This window comes from Sciurus carolinensis, chromosome 19, assembly GCF_902686445.1.
Source record: "Sciurus carolinensis chromosome 19, mSciCar1.2, whole genome shotgun sequence".
Lineage (NCBI taxonomy): Eukaryota > Metazoa > Chordata > Mammalia > Rodentia > Sciuridae > Sciurus > Sciurus carolinensis.
Genome location: NC_062231.1, coordinates 12,929,630 through 12,946,501, shown reverse-complemented (window position 1 = coordinate 12,946,501; position 16,872 = coordinate 12,929,630). Strand labels below are relative to the sequence as shown.

Sequence of the window (16,872 nt, the reverse complement as noted above, 5' to 3'; positions counted from 1 at the left end):
CTGGAATGGGGTTTTGGTCTAACGTTGCCCTCACAGTTTCCAGCTAACAGCAGTAGTAGCTTATCTTTGGATAAGCTCCTGGCACTTAGGTCTTCTGAAAGAAATGTACAAGGTGGCATATGTTTTCAGGAGTTTTCCACAACTCACCAGCGTGATACTGCAGCTTCACTTAGAGCAGAAATTGCTTCATCCATAGCTTCGAAGCATCAACCCTTCCAGACAAGCTTCAGAACTGAAATGCAGAACCAGGTATGGCTGTGTACACCTGTAATCCCAGGACTCAGCTGAGGCAGGAGGAACACAAGTCTCAGGCCAGCCTCAGCATCTTTGCAAGACCCTGTCTCAAAAGGACTGGACGCCAGGTGCAATGACACGCACCTGTAGTCCCAGAAACTTGGGAGGCTAAGAGGAAGATCTCAAGTTCCAGGCCAGACTCTGCAGCTTAGCAAGGCTCTAAGCAATTTAGCAAGAAACAGAAGAAGGGCTGTGGATGTGGCCCAGTGGTAAAGCACCCCTGGGTTCAATCTCAGCATCAAAAAAAAAAAAAAAAAAAGGTAGAGTGCCCTTGGGTTTAATCCCTCCATACTGGGACCTGAAATCCTGGGTAGGTGGTGTATCTCAGTGTAGCTTGCCAAATATGTGCAAGGCCCAGGGTTTAATCCCTAGCACCAACAAACAAACAAAGCCTTCACAAAATCATCTTTCTCCATCACTGGGCTCTCCAGAAAAAGTTTCCCACTAGATCCAAGTTTGGTGGATTGGGCATGTAGTCCCAGCTACTCAGGAGGCTGAGGCAGGAGGATTCTAAGTCTGAGGCCAGCCTGGGTAATTGAGTGAGGCCCCATGTCAAAAAGAAAGAAAGAAAGCTTTCTGCTGTATGGGCTTGTCTCGCAGGCTCACTGTGTACCCTTAGCACAAGTATGTCACTGGGTTGAGCACACCATACTTGGAACACTGTGATGCTTTCTGGAACCAACTATATTTTTACAAGGTTTGTCACCTAGTACAAAATATACACCATATTATATACATACTTGACCAAGATTATATCTTTTTTTTTTTTTTTTTTTTTTTTTAGTTCTAGAGATTATGAATGTTTACCACTGAGCCACACCCCCAGCCTTTTGGATTTTTTATTTTGAAACAGGATCTTGCTAAGTTGCTGAGGCTAGCCTCGAACTTGCGATCCTCCTGCCTCAGCTACTCAAGTTGCTGGGATTACAGGCATGTGCCACCGTGCCTGGCAAGATTATGCCTTTTGTGTTTATTTTTCTCAGGACACTTCATCACTTCCAACTTTTCCTTGGCCTTAAGAACTCACCTACTTATTTTAATGTGCTTCTCCCTCTCCTTAAATGTTTTCACCTGCTAAGGTGGTAAGAAGGTGTGATGGCACACCACAAGCCCATAGGTGACCAAAGATGGCAGTCCATGTCACCTCCTCCAGCAAGTCCCAGGCCACTGGAATGATTTTGCAGCTAACTCTGCCCTGCTTGTTATATTTGAGTTGGACATTCAATATGGGGTATCACTTTTGCAAGTCATGGTAGCAAATGTTCAAAGCAAGAACCAAAGAGGTGCAGACACCTGTGTGTCATTTATGCACATGGCAGCTGTGTGGATTGGGGTTGAGGGTCTCACAAGAGCAGAAGTTAAGGCTCAGATGGCCGCTTCTGTGTATCACTGCAAGTCATGCAAGTGGAGGACTTGGCCCAAGGACTCCCCAGTCCTACGTTTAGAAACTGTGAGCTGATGTGGCATCCTCTCAGCCGTGTGAGGTCATAAGTCACCACCACCCCCCCCACCGCTGTTGGGTGTGCACTTGTGCAGATGGGTGATAGTTCTCAAGGTTGGGGTGCAGCCAGGCCGCTTCCCCAGGAATGCACTCACATATACGAGATTTTATTTACTTACTTTTTGCAGTGCTGGGGATATAGAACCTAGGGCCTCACACGGTGCCAGGAAAGCACTCTACCATGGAGCTATACCCCAAGCCCTCATGCATAATGATTATGCAAACAGCATCAGGAGAGTCGCAGATCCCACGAGATCCATCTGTGGATCCAAACATAGAAACCTCGGCACACGGTGGCACTAAGCTTTTCACCGGTTTCCCCAGAGATAATTCCGCTGAAGGCTGAGTAGGGGAATGAACCTTCTAGAAAGGAACCCATCATAGCCCAGCTTCTCAGTGGTTGTGTTGTGCCCTTGGGCAACTTCCTTGCCCTTTGTAAGCCTCAGTGATCTTAATTCTAAAATGGGACTCTGATAATGTTTTCCTCATTGTGTGGTTACATAGACAAAGAAGGAGGACCCAAAAGGCACCTGGCACCCCAGGGAGTGTTCCTTCCTTCCTGGCAGGAGCGACTCAAATCCACCGAACTGGCAAGAGGCCAAAAAAGACGCAATGTCCATTTATTTTATATTCAGGGCAAATTCTTGTTGAGAACTGAGATGTACTTTTTTTTTTTTTTTTTTTAATGGAACAAGGTGGACGGCATTGAACTCAGGGGCACTCAACCACTGAGTCACATCTCCAGTCGTATTTTGTACTTTATTTAGAGACAGGGTCTCACTGAGTTGCATGGCACCCCGCTTTTGCAAAAAAAGCAAAACTCGAGATCCTTCTGCCTCTTCCTGTGCCTCCCGAGCCACTGGGATTACAGGTGTACACCACCACACCCCATGAGATGTACTTTTTTTTTTTTTTTTTTGCAGTGCTGGGGATTGAACCCAGGACCTTACTGCTTGCAAGGCAAGCACTCTACCCACTGAGCTATATCCTCAGCCCAGGAGATGTACTTTTGATGATGACAAAGGTGGACATTGTGGAGTGAGGGAAGAAGAGATTTGCTGGAAGCCTCAAGGGTGCCAGAGGGGCCTTTCCGTCATTGGAGCAAACTGACTTACCTCCATCCTGGGCTCCCCCGGGGCAGTCAACCTGGGAAGGCCCTGGCCTAGCTCTGCCAAGCAGTGACGCAGGGATTAGAGTGGTTCAGAGGCAGCAAACCTGTCTTCCTCTTAGGGAGCCACCTCCTTGGGTTAGAGTTAGTACTTCACAGTTCACAGGGCTCAAAGTCTGGTGTGAGTTCTAGGTTTCAGCAATTCCTTGCTGGAGGCGGGATGGGCAGGACTCCTTAGTTCACAGTGAGACCCAGGTTTGCATCCCACTTCATCCTTAACTAACCGTGTGGGCCTGACACCAAGCGTCCTCCTCTCTAAAATGAAGTTAATGTTATTGATAGGCCCATGCAGTGGAATGTTAGTCAGTAACCAAAGGAAATGACACAGTGACTTACGCCTGTAATCCAGTGACTCACGAGGCTGAGGCAGGAGGATCACAAGTTCAAGGACAGCCTGGGAAAGGTAGCAAGACCCTGTCTCAAAATTAAAAATAAGCACAAGGCCCTGGGTTCAATCCCCAGTACCACAAAAAATAAATAATAATAAAATAAAATAAAAGGGACTTGGGGTGTAGCTCAATGGTAAAGCACCCCTGGGCTCCATCCCCAGGACGGAGAAAAAAAAAAAAAAGAAACTAAACATCGATGTCTGCTACAACATGGATGAACTTCAAACAATGCCAAGGAAAAGAAGCCAGACAGAAAGGGTTCTAGATTATATGACTCCCTGTATATATTTATATGAAATGTCTAAAATAGATAAATCTATAAAGAATCCAAAATTGGTGGCTACCAAGGGTATGGGTAGGGAAGGATGGGGAAACCACTGCTTAATAGATATGGAGCCTCTTTTGGGGGTGAAGAAAATGTTTTGGAGCTAAAGGTGGTGTTTGCCCAATATCGTGAATGCACAAAATACCACTGCAGAGTTCAGTCTAAAATGGTTAATTTGGGACTGGGGCTCAGAGTTAGAGTGCCTGCCTACCATGCATGAGGCCCTGGGTTTGATCTCTAGCAGAGAAAATACTGTCATCAACCACAGTAGGTTGCTGGAAGATTCCTGTTTGATCCTTTTGAGATGCTGGGATCCGTACCTGACTATGGGTAACATTCAGTAAATCCCTGGAAGAATTGTTCCTGGTGCTGGATGCGGGGATGGGGAGGACTTATTTATGTCTTTCTCTGGGGGTAGTGGGGTACTGGAGATGGATCCCAGGGCCTTGTGCATATGAGGCAAGTGCTCTATCTAGCCAACCCCTTCTTCCTTTTGTGTGTGTGTGTGTGTGAAGAGGGGGGTGTGTTGGGGATTGAACCCAGAGGCACCTTACCACTGAGCCGCATCCCCAGACCCTTTTTTTTTTTTGAAACAGAGTTTCACTAAGTTGCTGAAACTGGCCTCAAATTTGTGATCCTCCTGCTTCATCCTCCAAAGCGGCTGGGATTACAGGCATGCACTGGGCCTGGCCAAAGCCTCCTTATCACTATGGTTAGCATTTAGCTGGTATGATAAATCAAAGGATTCTCAGTTCAGAATTCTACAAAGCTGAGCAACATTGCCATCTGTTGGCGTTATTTCAGTGACTAATTTCCTTTATTATGAGTGAAACCTATAGATACAGTACTTTGGTTTTATAGGAGTAGGGAATTTGTAGCCTCATAACATGAAAAGGAAAAAACATGAAGCAAACTATTCCAGACCAAAGAGTGACCCCTAAAATAGGGAATGGGAACCTCTGAAGCTTTGAAAATCCAAGAGGGTAGCCCTAAGAGTAATTAGCATGAACTTATGAAAATATACTAATATCATCAACTTATTTATTTATTTATTTAGCTTGCTTTTTTTTTTTTTTTTTTTTGGTACCAGAGACAGAACTCAGGGGCACCTGACTACTGAGCCACATCCCCAGTCCTATTTTGTATTTTATTTAGAGACAGGATCTCACTGAGTTGCTTAGCACCTCGCCATTGCTGAAGTTGGCTTTGAACTCTTAATCCTCCTTCCTCAGCCTCCCCAGGCTAATGGGATTACAGGCATGCATCACTGTGCCCAGCTTATTTTAGCTAATTTTTTTTTTTTTGTGGTGCTGGGGATTAAATCCAGGGCCTTGTGCTTATGAGGCAAGCACTTTACCAACTGCGCTATCTCCCCAAGCCCTTATTTTAGCTAATTTGTATGACACAATTTCTACCTCCTTTCCATTTTGCACATTGATGAAAGCAATCTTTATTTTCTCCTTTATCTCTAATGACGGCAAACTGCTAACCCAGATGCTGGCACACCCTAGCCCTGATCACCAGCAGCCTTGACCCCTGCAGTGGTCCAGAGGTTGAATGCATGGGCTTTACAGGCAAACCTGGGTCTGTAAAGTTCTGTCACTGTGTGACTTTGGGCAAGTCTCTTCATGTGCAAAACGGACATAATGTTGGTTCCCACCTGGGAGGGTGGTGGCCTTGAGGATTGAAAAGGAAGAGTAAGAAGCGTTGGTTCTGATGAGGAATCGCTTGGGAATACTCATTAAATGCGGCTGCCGTCATTATTCATAATCCAGTAAAGAATTAGCCTAGAGAAACTGAGACCTAAAATAGAGTGTGAAGGGGAGGGGAAGTCAGAATACAAACGCTCCTCCACTTAAGACGGGGTATACCTCTCAACCCACAGTAGCCAGGTGAGGTGATGCATACCTTTAATCCAGCCACAGGGGAGGCTGAGGCTGGAGGATCACAAGTTTGAAGCCAACCTCATCAACTTGGAGAGCTGCTATCTCAAAATAAAAGATAAAAAGGGCTAGGGATGTAGCTCAGTGATTAAGAGCCTCTGGGTTCAATCCCCACTACAGGAAAAAAAAAAAAAAAAGGAAAGAAGGAAGGAAAATTTATTTGATTGGTTAAAGTTTGAGCAATTGTCTTATTCAAATTATACCAGTGACAAGTCTCTGATTTTATTATTAATGGTCAGTTGACCACAGTTGACCATTTATGATTGACTAAGCATGTTTCATTTTGTTTAAGAGCCTTACAGTGTCTCATTAAATTCTTTTTAACATTAGGTGCTTAGCATCACCTTGTAGGTGGGTTTGGTTCTTGGAAATTGGACATCATTTGGTGCCAAGGGTGGGGAATGAGATTAAGTGGAGGAGCAGATTGTTTTTGGTAGAAAACCCAGTGAGAGTTCTTGAAGAAATTTCCAAAGTAGAATTCTGAAAAAGTCATGCTCATCAGCAAGTTAGTTTGGTGTTCTTTAAAGTATACAGACCCTCATACACTTGTCAAAAATCACCTCATTTCTTTCTGGTTACTCATCCTACCTTCCCCCTTCCTCCTCCTGAAGGTATTAGAGAAAGGAGTCAAGATTTTCCTGTGTCTTCTCTGAATTCTGCATTTCCTGTGACAGAGGACGTACCTCGCAGTAATACACCCCGGTCTCCATGTGCCAGGCGAGGTGGAATGAAAAGGAAACAGACTAGTACATTTTCCCCCCAGTACTGGAGATTGAATCCAGGGGCTGTAATCCCAGCCACTTGGGAGGCTAAGGTAGAAGGATCGCAAGTTCGAGGCCGGCCTCAGCCACTTAGCAAGGCCCTAAGAAACTTAGCAAACTGCTGTCTTAAAATAAAAAAATAAAAAGGGCTGGGGATGTGGCTCAGCAGTTGAACACCCCTGGGTTCAATCCCTAGTCCTGCAAAATAACAAATCAAAACCAAAAGATGAATTTGTTCAACTTGAATCAGTTTATAAGAAGTTTGATCCATGAATCAAAGTGTTGCCACCACTTTGTGTTGTAACACAGTCTCAGCTTAAATCCAACTGCTATGAAAATAATTTAGTTGGAATGCATATAAATTTTTAAACCCAGGGAAATTTTTATTTTTTTAAATAAATTCTTAGACTGCGGTAACTTGAAGTATACCTAAAACCACATACCTTTTTATTAACCATAGTTAGATGCATTTGGAAATCCTTAGTATCAGTTAAAGATAGTGACCCCTGAATATCCTGTCCCCTCTACCGTCACACACAGCATTCAGCACAGACCACCTCCTAAGGAGGGCTTGTCTCTTGGTCAGGGTGGTCAATCGCATAGAAGCCATGCTCTTCTATTGCCCGGTGGAGTGTGATATACTTAGAGGCCAACCTTGTCCTTGGGATCACATATTTCTCTGTGAATTCATTCTTGTCCAGTTGTGGTTTGCCTTCTGTGGTCAGAATGCAGTTAATGAACATGAGGGTGTAGCTGTAGCAGTTGTGGTGGTCTTCGTCATACCTTCCAGAAGAAAGATACAGAGAAGAGAAGTTGAGCTGCGTGTTTTTATGCATGCATGCATTTATTTAAAAGATGGCCTGACATGGCGGTAACACGCCTGTAATCCCAGGAACTCGGGAGGCTGGAGCAAGAGGATCACAAGTTAAGACCAGCCTCAGCAACAGTGAGACCCTGTTTCAGAATAAAAAATAAAAAGGGCTGGTGATGTAGCTTAGTGGTAAAGTGCCCCTGAGTTCAATCCCCAGTACCAACGAGAGAAAGAGAGAGAGAGAGAGAGAGAGAGAGAGAGAGAGAGAGAGACTCTCTCTCTATGCCCTCCAAGCCAGCATTGAACTGGGGTCAAGAGATCCTTCTGTCTCAGCCTCCCCAGGAGCTGGGATACAGGTGCACACCATGACATCAGCACCTGAGAAGCTGAACTTTAAAAGCTTCTAAGAAACAGGCCATGACGCTTCAGAAGGACTTTCATAACTGAAATCTGTTTCCTCAGGGAGCCGAGACTCTTTATGTGCAGGCCCACCTGGTTATGAAGCCTCCAGAGGTGCAGTTCTGGGGGAAAGCAGCATCTTAGACTCTACCTGCTTATTACCAAAGGACAAAGAGGAGGGGGCTCACCCAAATGTTCAGGACTTAGTTGCATATAGTTGCCAATCCGGAGAACATAATTTGAATGAAATTCTAGATTTTGGAAGTGAAATTCCATATCTAAGTTTTAGGACATCCCACAGTATCAAAACTCAGCTCTAGGGAAGCGTCAGAAAAATTTAAATTCACGAGTATACTATAAAACTTCTACAATGGTGAGGGAGAAAGGAATTGAGAAATCAATTTCAAAATTGCTAAAACTAAGGCAAAAAAAGCATTAAATATGCTTACTTCATTTTCACTTACCGGGAATTGGACCCAGGGCTTTGCATAGGCCAAGCAAGCACTCTACTGCTGTGCTGTGCCACCACATCCAGCTAATATTTCTTATATTTTAAGCATTGTTTTAATTTTTAATTTTTTTCCAGAGGGTATAGTATGGCTTTTGCAAAATATGTGTAAAAACACCTAGTCATAGAACTAAAATAACCACAGTGCAAGGTTCTAACCATTTAGTTCTTAAAATGCTGTGACTTTGGGGCTGGGGGTTGGTGTATGTAAAGCATACCCCTAGTTTTGATCTCTAGGACCCCCAAAAATAAATGAATAGTAATGCTGTCACTTTGCTGTGTAAATTTGCACTGACCTCCCCCTGCAGGAGCCCAAAGTCATGCGACCCCTGTTTAAATTTCTTCAGAGGCCCTAACGTCTCAGTGTGGGAAAAGCGGCCAGCCAGCGGGGACCCCAGAGGATTCGCGCTTGCATGCCGAGTGAGTGGGCTTCGTAGCCACCTACCTGTGAGGCAGCCAGGCCCCCGTGGCCGAGAAGTCTTCCAGGTACTTGTCCCACTGATTCATCAGTCCGAACATGTTGGGCTGCACCAACGGGACGCTTAGACTCTGCTCCCAGCCGGCCTCGTCTCGCTGGACGCCACGTTGGTTGTAATTATACACAACCCCTGCAAGCCACAGGCACACAGAGCCCTTAGAGAAGCTGCACTTCTGTGAAAAGTCACCTCGGAAAAGGGCAGCAGCTACCTCAGGAACTTCCCATACGGTGGATCCAGGCCACATTTTCCTATTACTGTCAGACAGCAAGGGACCCCCGCAGGGAGAGATTTGAGAATAAGTATGGGAAGCAGTCATCCTTTTGGTGAGATGCACATATGAAATTTAGATGTTTTATTGCCTAAAATAACTTATTTTTTTCATTGTTATTGTTTTTTTTATCTTTGGTACTGGGGATCACACCCAGAGATGCTCTACCACTGAGCTACATCCTCAGCCCTTTTCTCATTTTTTTTAAATTTTTTTTTTTAATTTTGAGACAGGATCTCACTAAGTTTGCCTGGGGTTTTGCTAAGTTGCTGAAGCTGTCCTCAAACTTTCAATCCTTCTCCCTCAGCCTCCCAGGTCACTGGCCAGATTACTGACAGGCACCAGTGTGCTGGCTCAGGGAGGGGCTTACGAAACCTTAGCCTCCCCTTTTTATCAGCAAAGCCCTTCCTTCAAAGGAACCCAGTTCTTGTTCTCCTTGTCCCCAGGAAACAGGAAACAGTGATAGGTGCCCAGGGTCTGGGGAGGTAGCTCAGTCATCAAGTAGGTGCTCAGTATGCAGGAGGCCCTGGGTTCCATCCCCAGCACCACGAAAAGGTTTTGTTTTGTTTTGTTTTTTATAAAGTAATACCTGGTCCCAGCACCATGATGCATGCCTGTAATCTCAGCTACTAGGTAAACTGAGGCAGGAGGGTCACTAATTTGAGGTCAGCATGGCCAACTTTGCAAGACCCCATCTCAAAATTTAAAAAAAAAAAAGGAACGGGGATGTAGCTCAGTGGTAAAATGTCCCTTGATTCAGTCCCCAGTACAGGAAAGAAGGAAGGAAGGAAAGAAAACGGTGCTGGATAATCATCTCCAAATATTTTTGTTGAAGTTCTTGGTTTACAAATCAGTGTATCTAGTTTCCTTAAGTCAGTTGATTTCCACTGATAGAGACTGGTGGTACAAGCTGGGCACGGTGCCCAGCTGTGGGCCCAGCTACTCGGGAGGCTGACTCAGGAGGACTGCTCAAGGCCAGGATGGGCAACACAGCGAGAGTCCATCTCAAAAGAGAAAATAAAATCGGTGGTACATTTGATGGCTCATGTGGGTAACTGTGAATTTAAAAAAAAATAAAAATAAAAAGCAGTACTAACTCAGCAGGGCACAGTGGTACACACCTGCAATCCCAGCAACTAAGGAGGCTGAGGCAAGAAGATAGCACGTTGAAGGCCAACCTGGGCAACTTGGTGAGGCCCTATCTAAAATAAAATCTATCTCTCTATCTATCTATCTATCTATTTATTTATTTATTTATTTATTTTATGGTATTGGGGATCTAACCCAGGGGTGCTTTACAAGTGTGTACCACTGTGCCTGGCTAAGAATAAAATTTTAAAGCGGACTGGGGATGTAGCTCAGTGGTAGAGTGCTTGCCTAGCATGCAAGAGTTAGGGTTCAATCCCCAGTACTGCAATCAAACAAAAACCAGGTCTAGGTTTCTGTTCATGCTGTCGGTTTCTCTTGTCTCCAGGAGGCAGGAAAGACTAACCAGAGAGGACTGAGCTAAGAGCCCCACCTGCTTCCAGGGTCCAGGCTCCACCCAGGCCCTTTTTTTACAGAAGAGAATGATTCTGGTCTCGGGTCACACATTCTGCACCTTCAGAACTAAATCCAGCCAAAGGAACATTTTCTGAATCTCCATATACTTTTTTTTTTGGTGGTGCTGGGGTTTGAACCCAGGGCCTTGTGCATGCAAGGCAAGCACCCTACCAACTGAGCTATCTCCCCAGCCCTCCATATACTTTTTAATATTTTATTTTTTTGCCTGCTGGTGATGGAACCCAGGGCCTCATGCATGCTGGGCAAGCACTCTATCACAGAGCTACATCTACAGCTTACCTTAAAAAAAAAAAAAAGAAAGAAAAGAAAAGAAAAATGTTTTTAAGCAAAGTACACCCTCCAGACCCTAAGGCATTCTAATCTCTCGTCTTATTCCTGAATCCCCTTCAGTGTTCAGGATCCGATGGTAGTAGGTTTAATATAGGACTGGGAAATCACTTGGATCCAAATTCTGGTTTAGATCCACAACATGTGGAGGTCTTGAACTGTTAACACAAAAAGACCACGCCGGATGCAAACTTCATGGATCAGCTCAGCTTTTTATTCAGGAACTGGATTACACCTCCAATGGATCCACTCTTCTGGTGGAAAATGAGCCATCACCCAAAGGGGGAGCCTATGCTTATACAGGTTATACTGAAAGGAGACTCCAGAACGTGTCACTGTGAGGTGACTTAATTAATGTCAGAATATATCACTCAGGAATTTGAGGTTTTGTTTTCACTAGGCAGTGGAGGGTCTGGGGTCCATGGTCAGTACCTGGGATTTATTTTTACTGGGCAAGGGAGAGGGTTGGGGGTCTGTGGCCAGAATCTGGAAAGGATTTATTTGGGAGAGATCAATGCTATTTTTCCTCTCCCTAAAAACCAATGAAAAAAATGTGCAGGTTTGTGGGGCTCTTCACTGAGAAAAACACGGAAGAACTCTGAAGGGGCTGGCGATGGGCTCTGTGGTCATGTCATGGGAAACAGACAGTGGAGTAGCTGCAAGCAGCTCTTGGAGAGAAGAACTCCAAACCCTATTTTACGCTGGTGGGCCCAGAGAACAAGCTCCAAATTCTGAGCCCTTATCCACAGTTTCTCACGACATTTATAGATTATTTGGTGTCATCTTAGACCCATCCCATCATTGAATCTTTTTTTCCCTCTTTAAAAAAAAAATATTCCGAATCAATATGTGACTGAAGGCTTTATTCAGGGTCTCTAACATAAAACCTGCTTACAGAAACAGATAAGAAGAAATGACTCTTTTCACAGGCATCTGTTAAATCTCTAGCCTTGAAAGCCTGGCAGAGGTGTTTCCATATCAAAAGGAAGGAGTCAGGGTCCTAGGACAGTTATTTATAATCCAAAAGGTAGGGACCCCTGGTTAATTAGGCTTCCAGAAGAGGTTGAGAGAGGGGAGGGGAACTGACTCTTTCCCCAGGCATTGGTTTCTTATTCTAACAGTTTTTATAATTTCATTTCACAACCAGGACTGGTTTTGCCATCACAGTTGAGTGCTTGCCTAGTATGTGCAAAGTCATGGGTTTCATACCTGGTATGGAAAAAAAAAAAAAAAAAAAGCTTCCAAATATTTAGTTTGGGAGTAGTGAGAACCGCCATAAAGCCAAGTATTTCTATTTTGGGGGAGGTAGCTATTCCCACCTCATGGTGGAACAGAGGAATCATGAGTTAAATGTTGCTATAATTACATCTTCTCTAGAAATACCAGTCTCCTCTAACTGGGTATTGAGGGCATTTTTTTTTTTTTTTTTTTTTTAGCTAGAAAAATGTATGCAAATGCACTCACCATTTGTGTTAGTGATTCCAACATGAAGATCAGACTTGCCATCGTACTCCCTGAAAGAAACACTTGTTATTTATTTATTTACTACTTATTTGTTTATTTATTTATGTATGTATGTTAGTGCTGGGTAATGAACCCAGTGGCTGTGCCATTGAGCTGCATCCCCAGCCCATTCTTATTTTTTAACTTGGAGGCAGGGTTTCCCTAAGTTGCTGAGGCTGGCCTCAAACTTGCGATCCTCCTGCCTCAGAGTCACTGGGATCACATCATCGGCCACCACGCCTGGCTTATGGTTATTATTTCTAAGAGATAGGGTCTGGCCGTGTTGCCCAGGATGGCAGGAACTGCTGGGCTCATGCTGTCCTCCTGCCTCAGCCTCTGCAGTAGCTGCAGGCGTGCACCACAGCGCCTGGCTAACGAGTGTTCTTTTTCTCACTTACATGTGTTTGGCTTGAAGAGTTGGTACTTAAAATAGGAGGAAAGCTGTGGGCCTCCCTTGGTGGCTGGTGCCAGAACTTACCATTGACTCCAGGTTAGCCTGAAGCCCTGTTTGAGAGCTGGTTGAGATAGGAAATACTTCCATGTCTACCCTAAATCTAAGTTTTATTGGAACTCCGAAGACCAACCCTTCCAGCGCAGAAATTTAGCACACCACTTAGTTTGCATGGGCCCACATGGAGGTCATCTGTCATGGGAGCTTCTTACTGTTCGTTCTTCCATTTGTGGCAAATGACAGCCTATTCCTCAGACTAATGGGGGTGGGAAGGTCCTGGAGGCATCTCAGAGGACCTTAGACTTCAAAACTATAGGAGCCAACTGGGGATAAGGATGTAGCTTGGTGGCAAAGTGCTTACCTAGCACACTTGAGGTCCCGGGTTCAATCCCCAGCACCACCCCAAAAAAAAAAAAAAAAAGAAAGAAAGAAAGAAAGAAAGAAAGAAAGAGTTCATGTTGGTCTTACGATTTGTGCCTGTTAGGTCGGAAATTAGGCAACTGTAGAGGGCAAAGCTGAGCAGCTAGAACAAAGACCAGCCCACCAAAGGTGACCAGAAAGTTCGCACCCTAGGCAGCCAGGGACATGTGCGATTTTCTCCGGGTCCCTATACCCGGGGGGGTCTGGGAATTTCGCCTGAGAGCCAAATTCCAATAAAGCTTGCTTCGGCCACTTTTCTGTCCCATATAATTTGACTGCTAACTGTGCCTGCCGAGACCCGCCGAGTTTACATTTGGTCCCGCCCGAGCCCACCCGAGCTTACAGTGCCCACACTTGCTTTCCCTGCACAACTTTTGTTTGTTTCTTTTGTTTTTCTGGCTTGTTTTTTTGGGGTTTTTGTTGTTGTTGTTGTTGTTTTTGTTTTGTTTTGTTTTTTTGTTTTTTTCTTTTTGGTACTAGGGTTTGAACCCAGGGGCACTTAACCACTAGGTCACACCCCCAAGCCCTTTTTATTTTGAGAGATCCTTACTAAATTGCTTAGGGCCTAGCTAGATTACTGCCGCTGGCCTCAGACTTGTGATCCTTCTGCCTCAGCCTCCCAAGGTACTTGGATTACAGGCGTGCACCACCATTCCCGGCAAGTTCTTATATGAAATACCTAGTCCCTCTATATATTTAGAAGTGCTCAATCAATTTAAAAGTAGAAATAGTAAATAAAAACATTTTGTTGATATCTTTTAAAAACTGATGGGAAATACTATTTTTGGAATCATTAACTCACCTCTGAACAGTATACTGTATTATGTACTTGTTCATTGGCCTGAGGGAAGTGGAAAGGAAAAAGTGACAAGAGGTGTTTTTTTAGAGTGAGCTAGAAAATTCTGGCTTACTCAGTGCCCCGCATGTTAGGTGCATTTTGTTTGACTTTGCTGTACTGTATATCTGCTGCACAACAGAGTCTTAATTTTTTGTGTGTGGTGGGGTGGGTACTGGGGATTGAACTCAGGGGCACTCCACCACTGAGCCACATCCCCAACCCTATTTTGTATTTTATTTAGAGACAGGGTCCCACTGAGTTGCTTAGCACCTGGCTTTTGCTGAAGCTGGCTTTGAACTCATGATCCTCCTGCTTCAGCCTCCCAAGCCACTGGGATGGCAGGCATATACCAACACCACACCCAGAGAACCCTAATTTTATAATACCTAGTCTCTAGAAATGAACGTGATTGCCAGCGTGTGATAATAGTAGTTAGTAAGCTAACGCATTCTGTACGCTTTGTGTTACGATTCATAGAAAGGCAGTCTTCTGGAAAGGACTTTTGAAGGGAATTGGGAACATCCCATCTGAGTGACACCTGTGATCCAGGAGAGACGGGAATGGAAGAAATGGAGGCTTTGAGGCTGAAGTGCCCCCACTTAGAGGATGCTTCAGATCTAACCAAGATCTAACTCAGCCACATCTATGTAGTTTATTCAACTCTACTGTGTACATCGTGGACAAACTTCAGTCCTTATTTGAAACATCTCATCTTTCTAGATCTTTAGAAGTGCACAAAGTATGTTAAAAGTAGAGGTAGTAAATAAAGCATTTGGTAGATTAAAAAGGGAGGAGGAGAAGCCTATGACTGAGGCAGAGCTATAGTCATCCTCCTCTTATGTGGCACTTCCTGAGGCAGGAGGATGGCAAGTTTGAGGCCAAACTCAGCAATGCAGCAAGGCCGTGTCTCAAAATAAAATTTTAAAGAGGGCTGGGGACATAGCTCAGTGGTAAAGCACCACTGGGTTCAATCCCCAAGACCAAGAAAAGTATGTACATAAACAAACCAAAAAAAGTGCACCATGGCTCAGTGCCTAGCAGGTGCTTAGCATGCATGAGGTGCCGAATTCAATCCTCAGCACCAGAAAAAAAAAAAAAAAAAAGCTTAGTTTGGACCAGTCTGAAATCTGATCATGCATCGTTTCATTTCAGGAAAGCAGGCCTGCGGCTTGTTCACTGTGGCATTCCTAGCAAAGCTCTTCAGTAAGGATTTGTTTCATGGACCAATGTTATGAGAAGGAAATCCTGAATTCTGGCCACTTTATTCAAAAGCTTTTGGAATCCAACCAGTTAATGACTCAGAGTTAGGTCAAATGAGGCTCTTATGGAACAGCTGGGAATCTGTGATTCTGCTTAAGGTGGAAACAAAGGTCCTGCCAGGCTGTGGAACTACAGTCTGCACTGAGCATGAGTGGAATGGAAGGAGCACGTGGTTGAAGCATCATGACTGACATGTGGGCCAGCCTTATGTGCCTTATCACTGAACCTCACCACCTGCATAGTTGGAGCCATCCTCTGACAGCTGAGGGATCAGACTTGGAGAGGGTCCCAGAGCTGGTTAGTAAAAGAACCATGCTAAGATGGGGCTCCTCACACCATGTGCTGTCTGTCTGCATCCCACTGTCTCCTGACACAGGCTCACTGTGCAACCAATCTGTACCCAGTGGTTTGACCAACCTCTAATTTACACACTTCCGTTGGTCATCCTGATAGGGCCAGGAAGGAAACCGATGAAGGAAGTTAGTTATCACGGGAAGTGAATAGTCAGCTCTAGTTTTCTTATCCCAAAGCAACACTCTTGAAGGAATGGGAGAATTACAGTAGATTTCAAGTTCCTGCTTGTAACCATCAGCAAGAACTGAATATCCTTCCTATATAAAGTGCACGACATCATTCAATAACATGCATGCCACTTTAAAAACCTGCCTACAGGTTTTTAAACTACAGGTCCAATTTCAATTCTATTTGTAAATTCCACCGGGACAGTGAAACAATGTTTTCTTTTTGATTTCTGTCTGCATTCATTCTTAAAGCAAGGTGACATCTACAATGAAATTTTTTTGGGGGTGCATTGGTGGGGATAGAATACAGGAAAGTTTTACTGCTGAGCTACATCTTTTTTCTTTTCTTTATTTCTTGAGACAGGGTCTCTAAGTTGTTGTGGCTGACCTTGAACTTGCACTCCTGCATCAGTCTCTCAAGTCTCTGGGATTAAAAGGTACTATTTCGATAGGATTGGCAGCTGGGTTATTTTCCCAGTTAGCCTCTTAGCACATATTTTTCTCTCCTTAAATTGTCTGAGCAGGTGTGTTCTTCACATATTTTACACATTCTTGCACTTCTCATTGAAGAAATGTATATACGCACAGTCTTTTCTTTTTTCTTGTTTTTTCCCAATGCTCGGATGGAACCCAGGATCTCACACATGCTAGGCAAACGCCCCCACGTGGAGCCACACCCCCAACTTCAAACACCATCCGTTTTTATGAAACAAGTAGCCCTACATATCAGGATTTAAGGCCAAAGCATGAGTCAAATCACTCACAAAAACCTCACACTGTATAGTACATACTGCTGGAAGAAAGTTTTAGTGACAAAATAACACAGAAGAAAAAGTTTGCACAATTCAATGTTAAAAAAAAAAACAAAAAAACACTGTACCTAAGAAATGTCCCCTGAGTTGGTCTGAGCAGGAAGGAGCATTTTTCTTGATGCCCATCAGTAAATGGATTAGAGATGCTGACAGGTGCCTCCTCCAGTTTCGCAGGGCCCACTTCCTGTTGGCACAGAGGGCAGCATGGGGGCACCCTGAAGCCGTAGATGGATTTCTTACAGTGGTTGAATTTAATCAAAGTCTTCCCAGCTTCTGTGCAGTGCATAGCTTTCACCTCCTGGGCTACCAGGCGAGGTCTCTGGAGACTTCC

The 16,872-nt window shown here is 44.4% G+C and overlaps 1 protein-coding gene across 2 annotated transcripts; it reads right to left on the bottom strand.

Annotated features, from left to right (window-relative positions):
• Positions 1–6,691: 6,691 nt before the first annotated feature.
• Positions 6,692–16,872, bottom strand: Mkrn2os (MKRN2 opposite strand). 2 transcript variants are annotated; one of them, XM_047534877.1, is made up of 4 exons: positions 16,610–16,872; positions 12,201–12,250; positions 8,545–8,707; positions 6,692–7,164 (listed from the first exon to the last, which is right to left on the bottom strand). In XM_047534877.1, the coding sequence occupies exons 1-4, from the start codon at positions 16,825–16,827 to the stop codon at positions 6,942–6,944; spliced, it is 654 nt and encodes a 217-aa protein (XP_047390833.1). In that variant the 5' UTR covers positions 16,828–16,872; the 3' UTR covers positions 6,692–6,941. The 2 variants fall into 2 exon arrangements, with proteins under 2 accessions (XP_047390833.1, XP_047390834.1); XM_047534878.1 differs by lacking the exon at positions 12,201–12,250 and having other exon boundaries at positions 16,610–16,818.

Bases quoted from the DNA above. Each gene is read 5' to 3' on its own strand.
- Mkrn2os (XM_047534877.1), bottom strand. From the start codon at position 16,827: ATGCACTGCACAGAAGCTGGGAAGACTTTGATTAAATTCAACCACTGT. The intron at 8,708-12,200 runs GTGAGTGCATTT...TGTGGCTTGCAG, and splicing joins TGGAATCACTAACACAAATG to GGGTTGTGTATAATTACAAC. The intron at 7,165-8,544 runs GTAGGTGGCTAC...TTCTTCTGGAAG, and splicing joins GGGGCCTGGCTGCCTCACAG to GTATGACGAAGACCACCACA.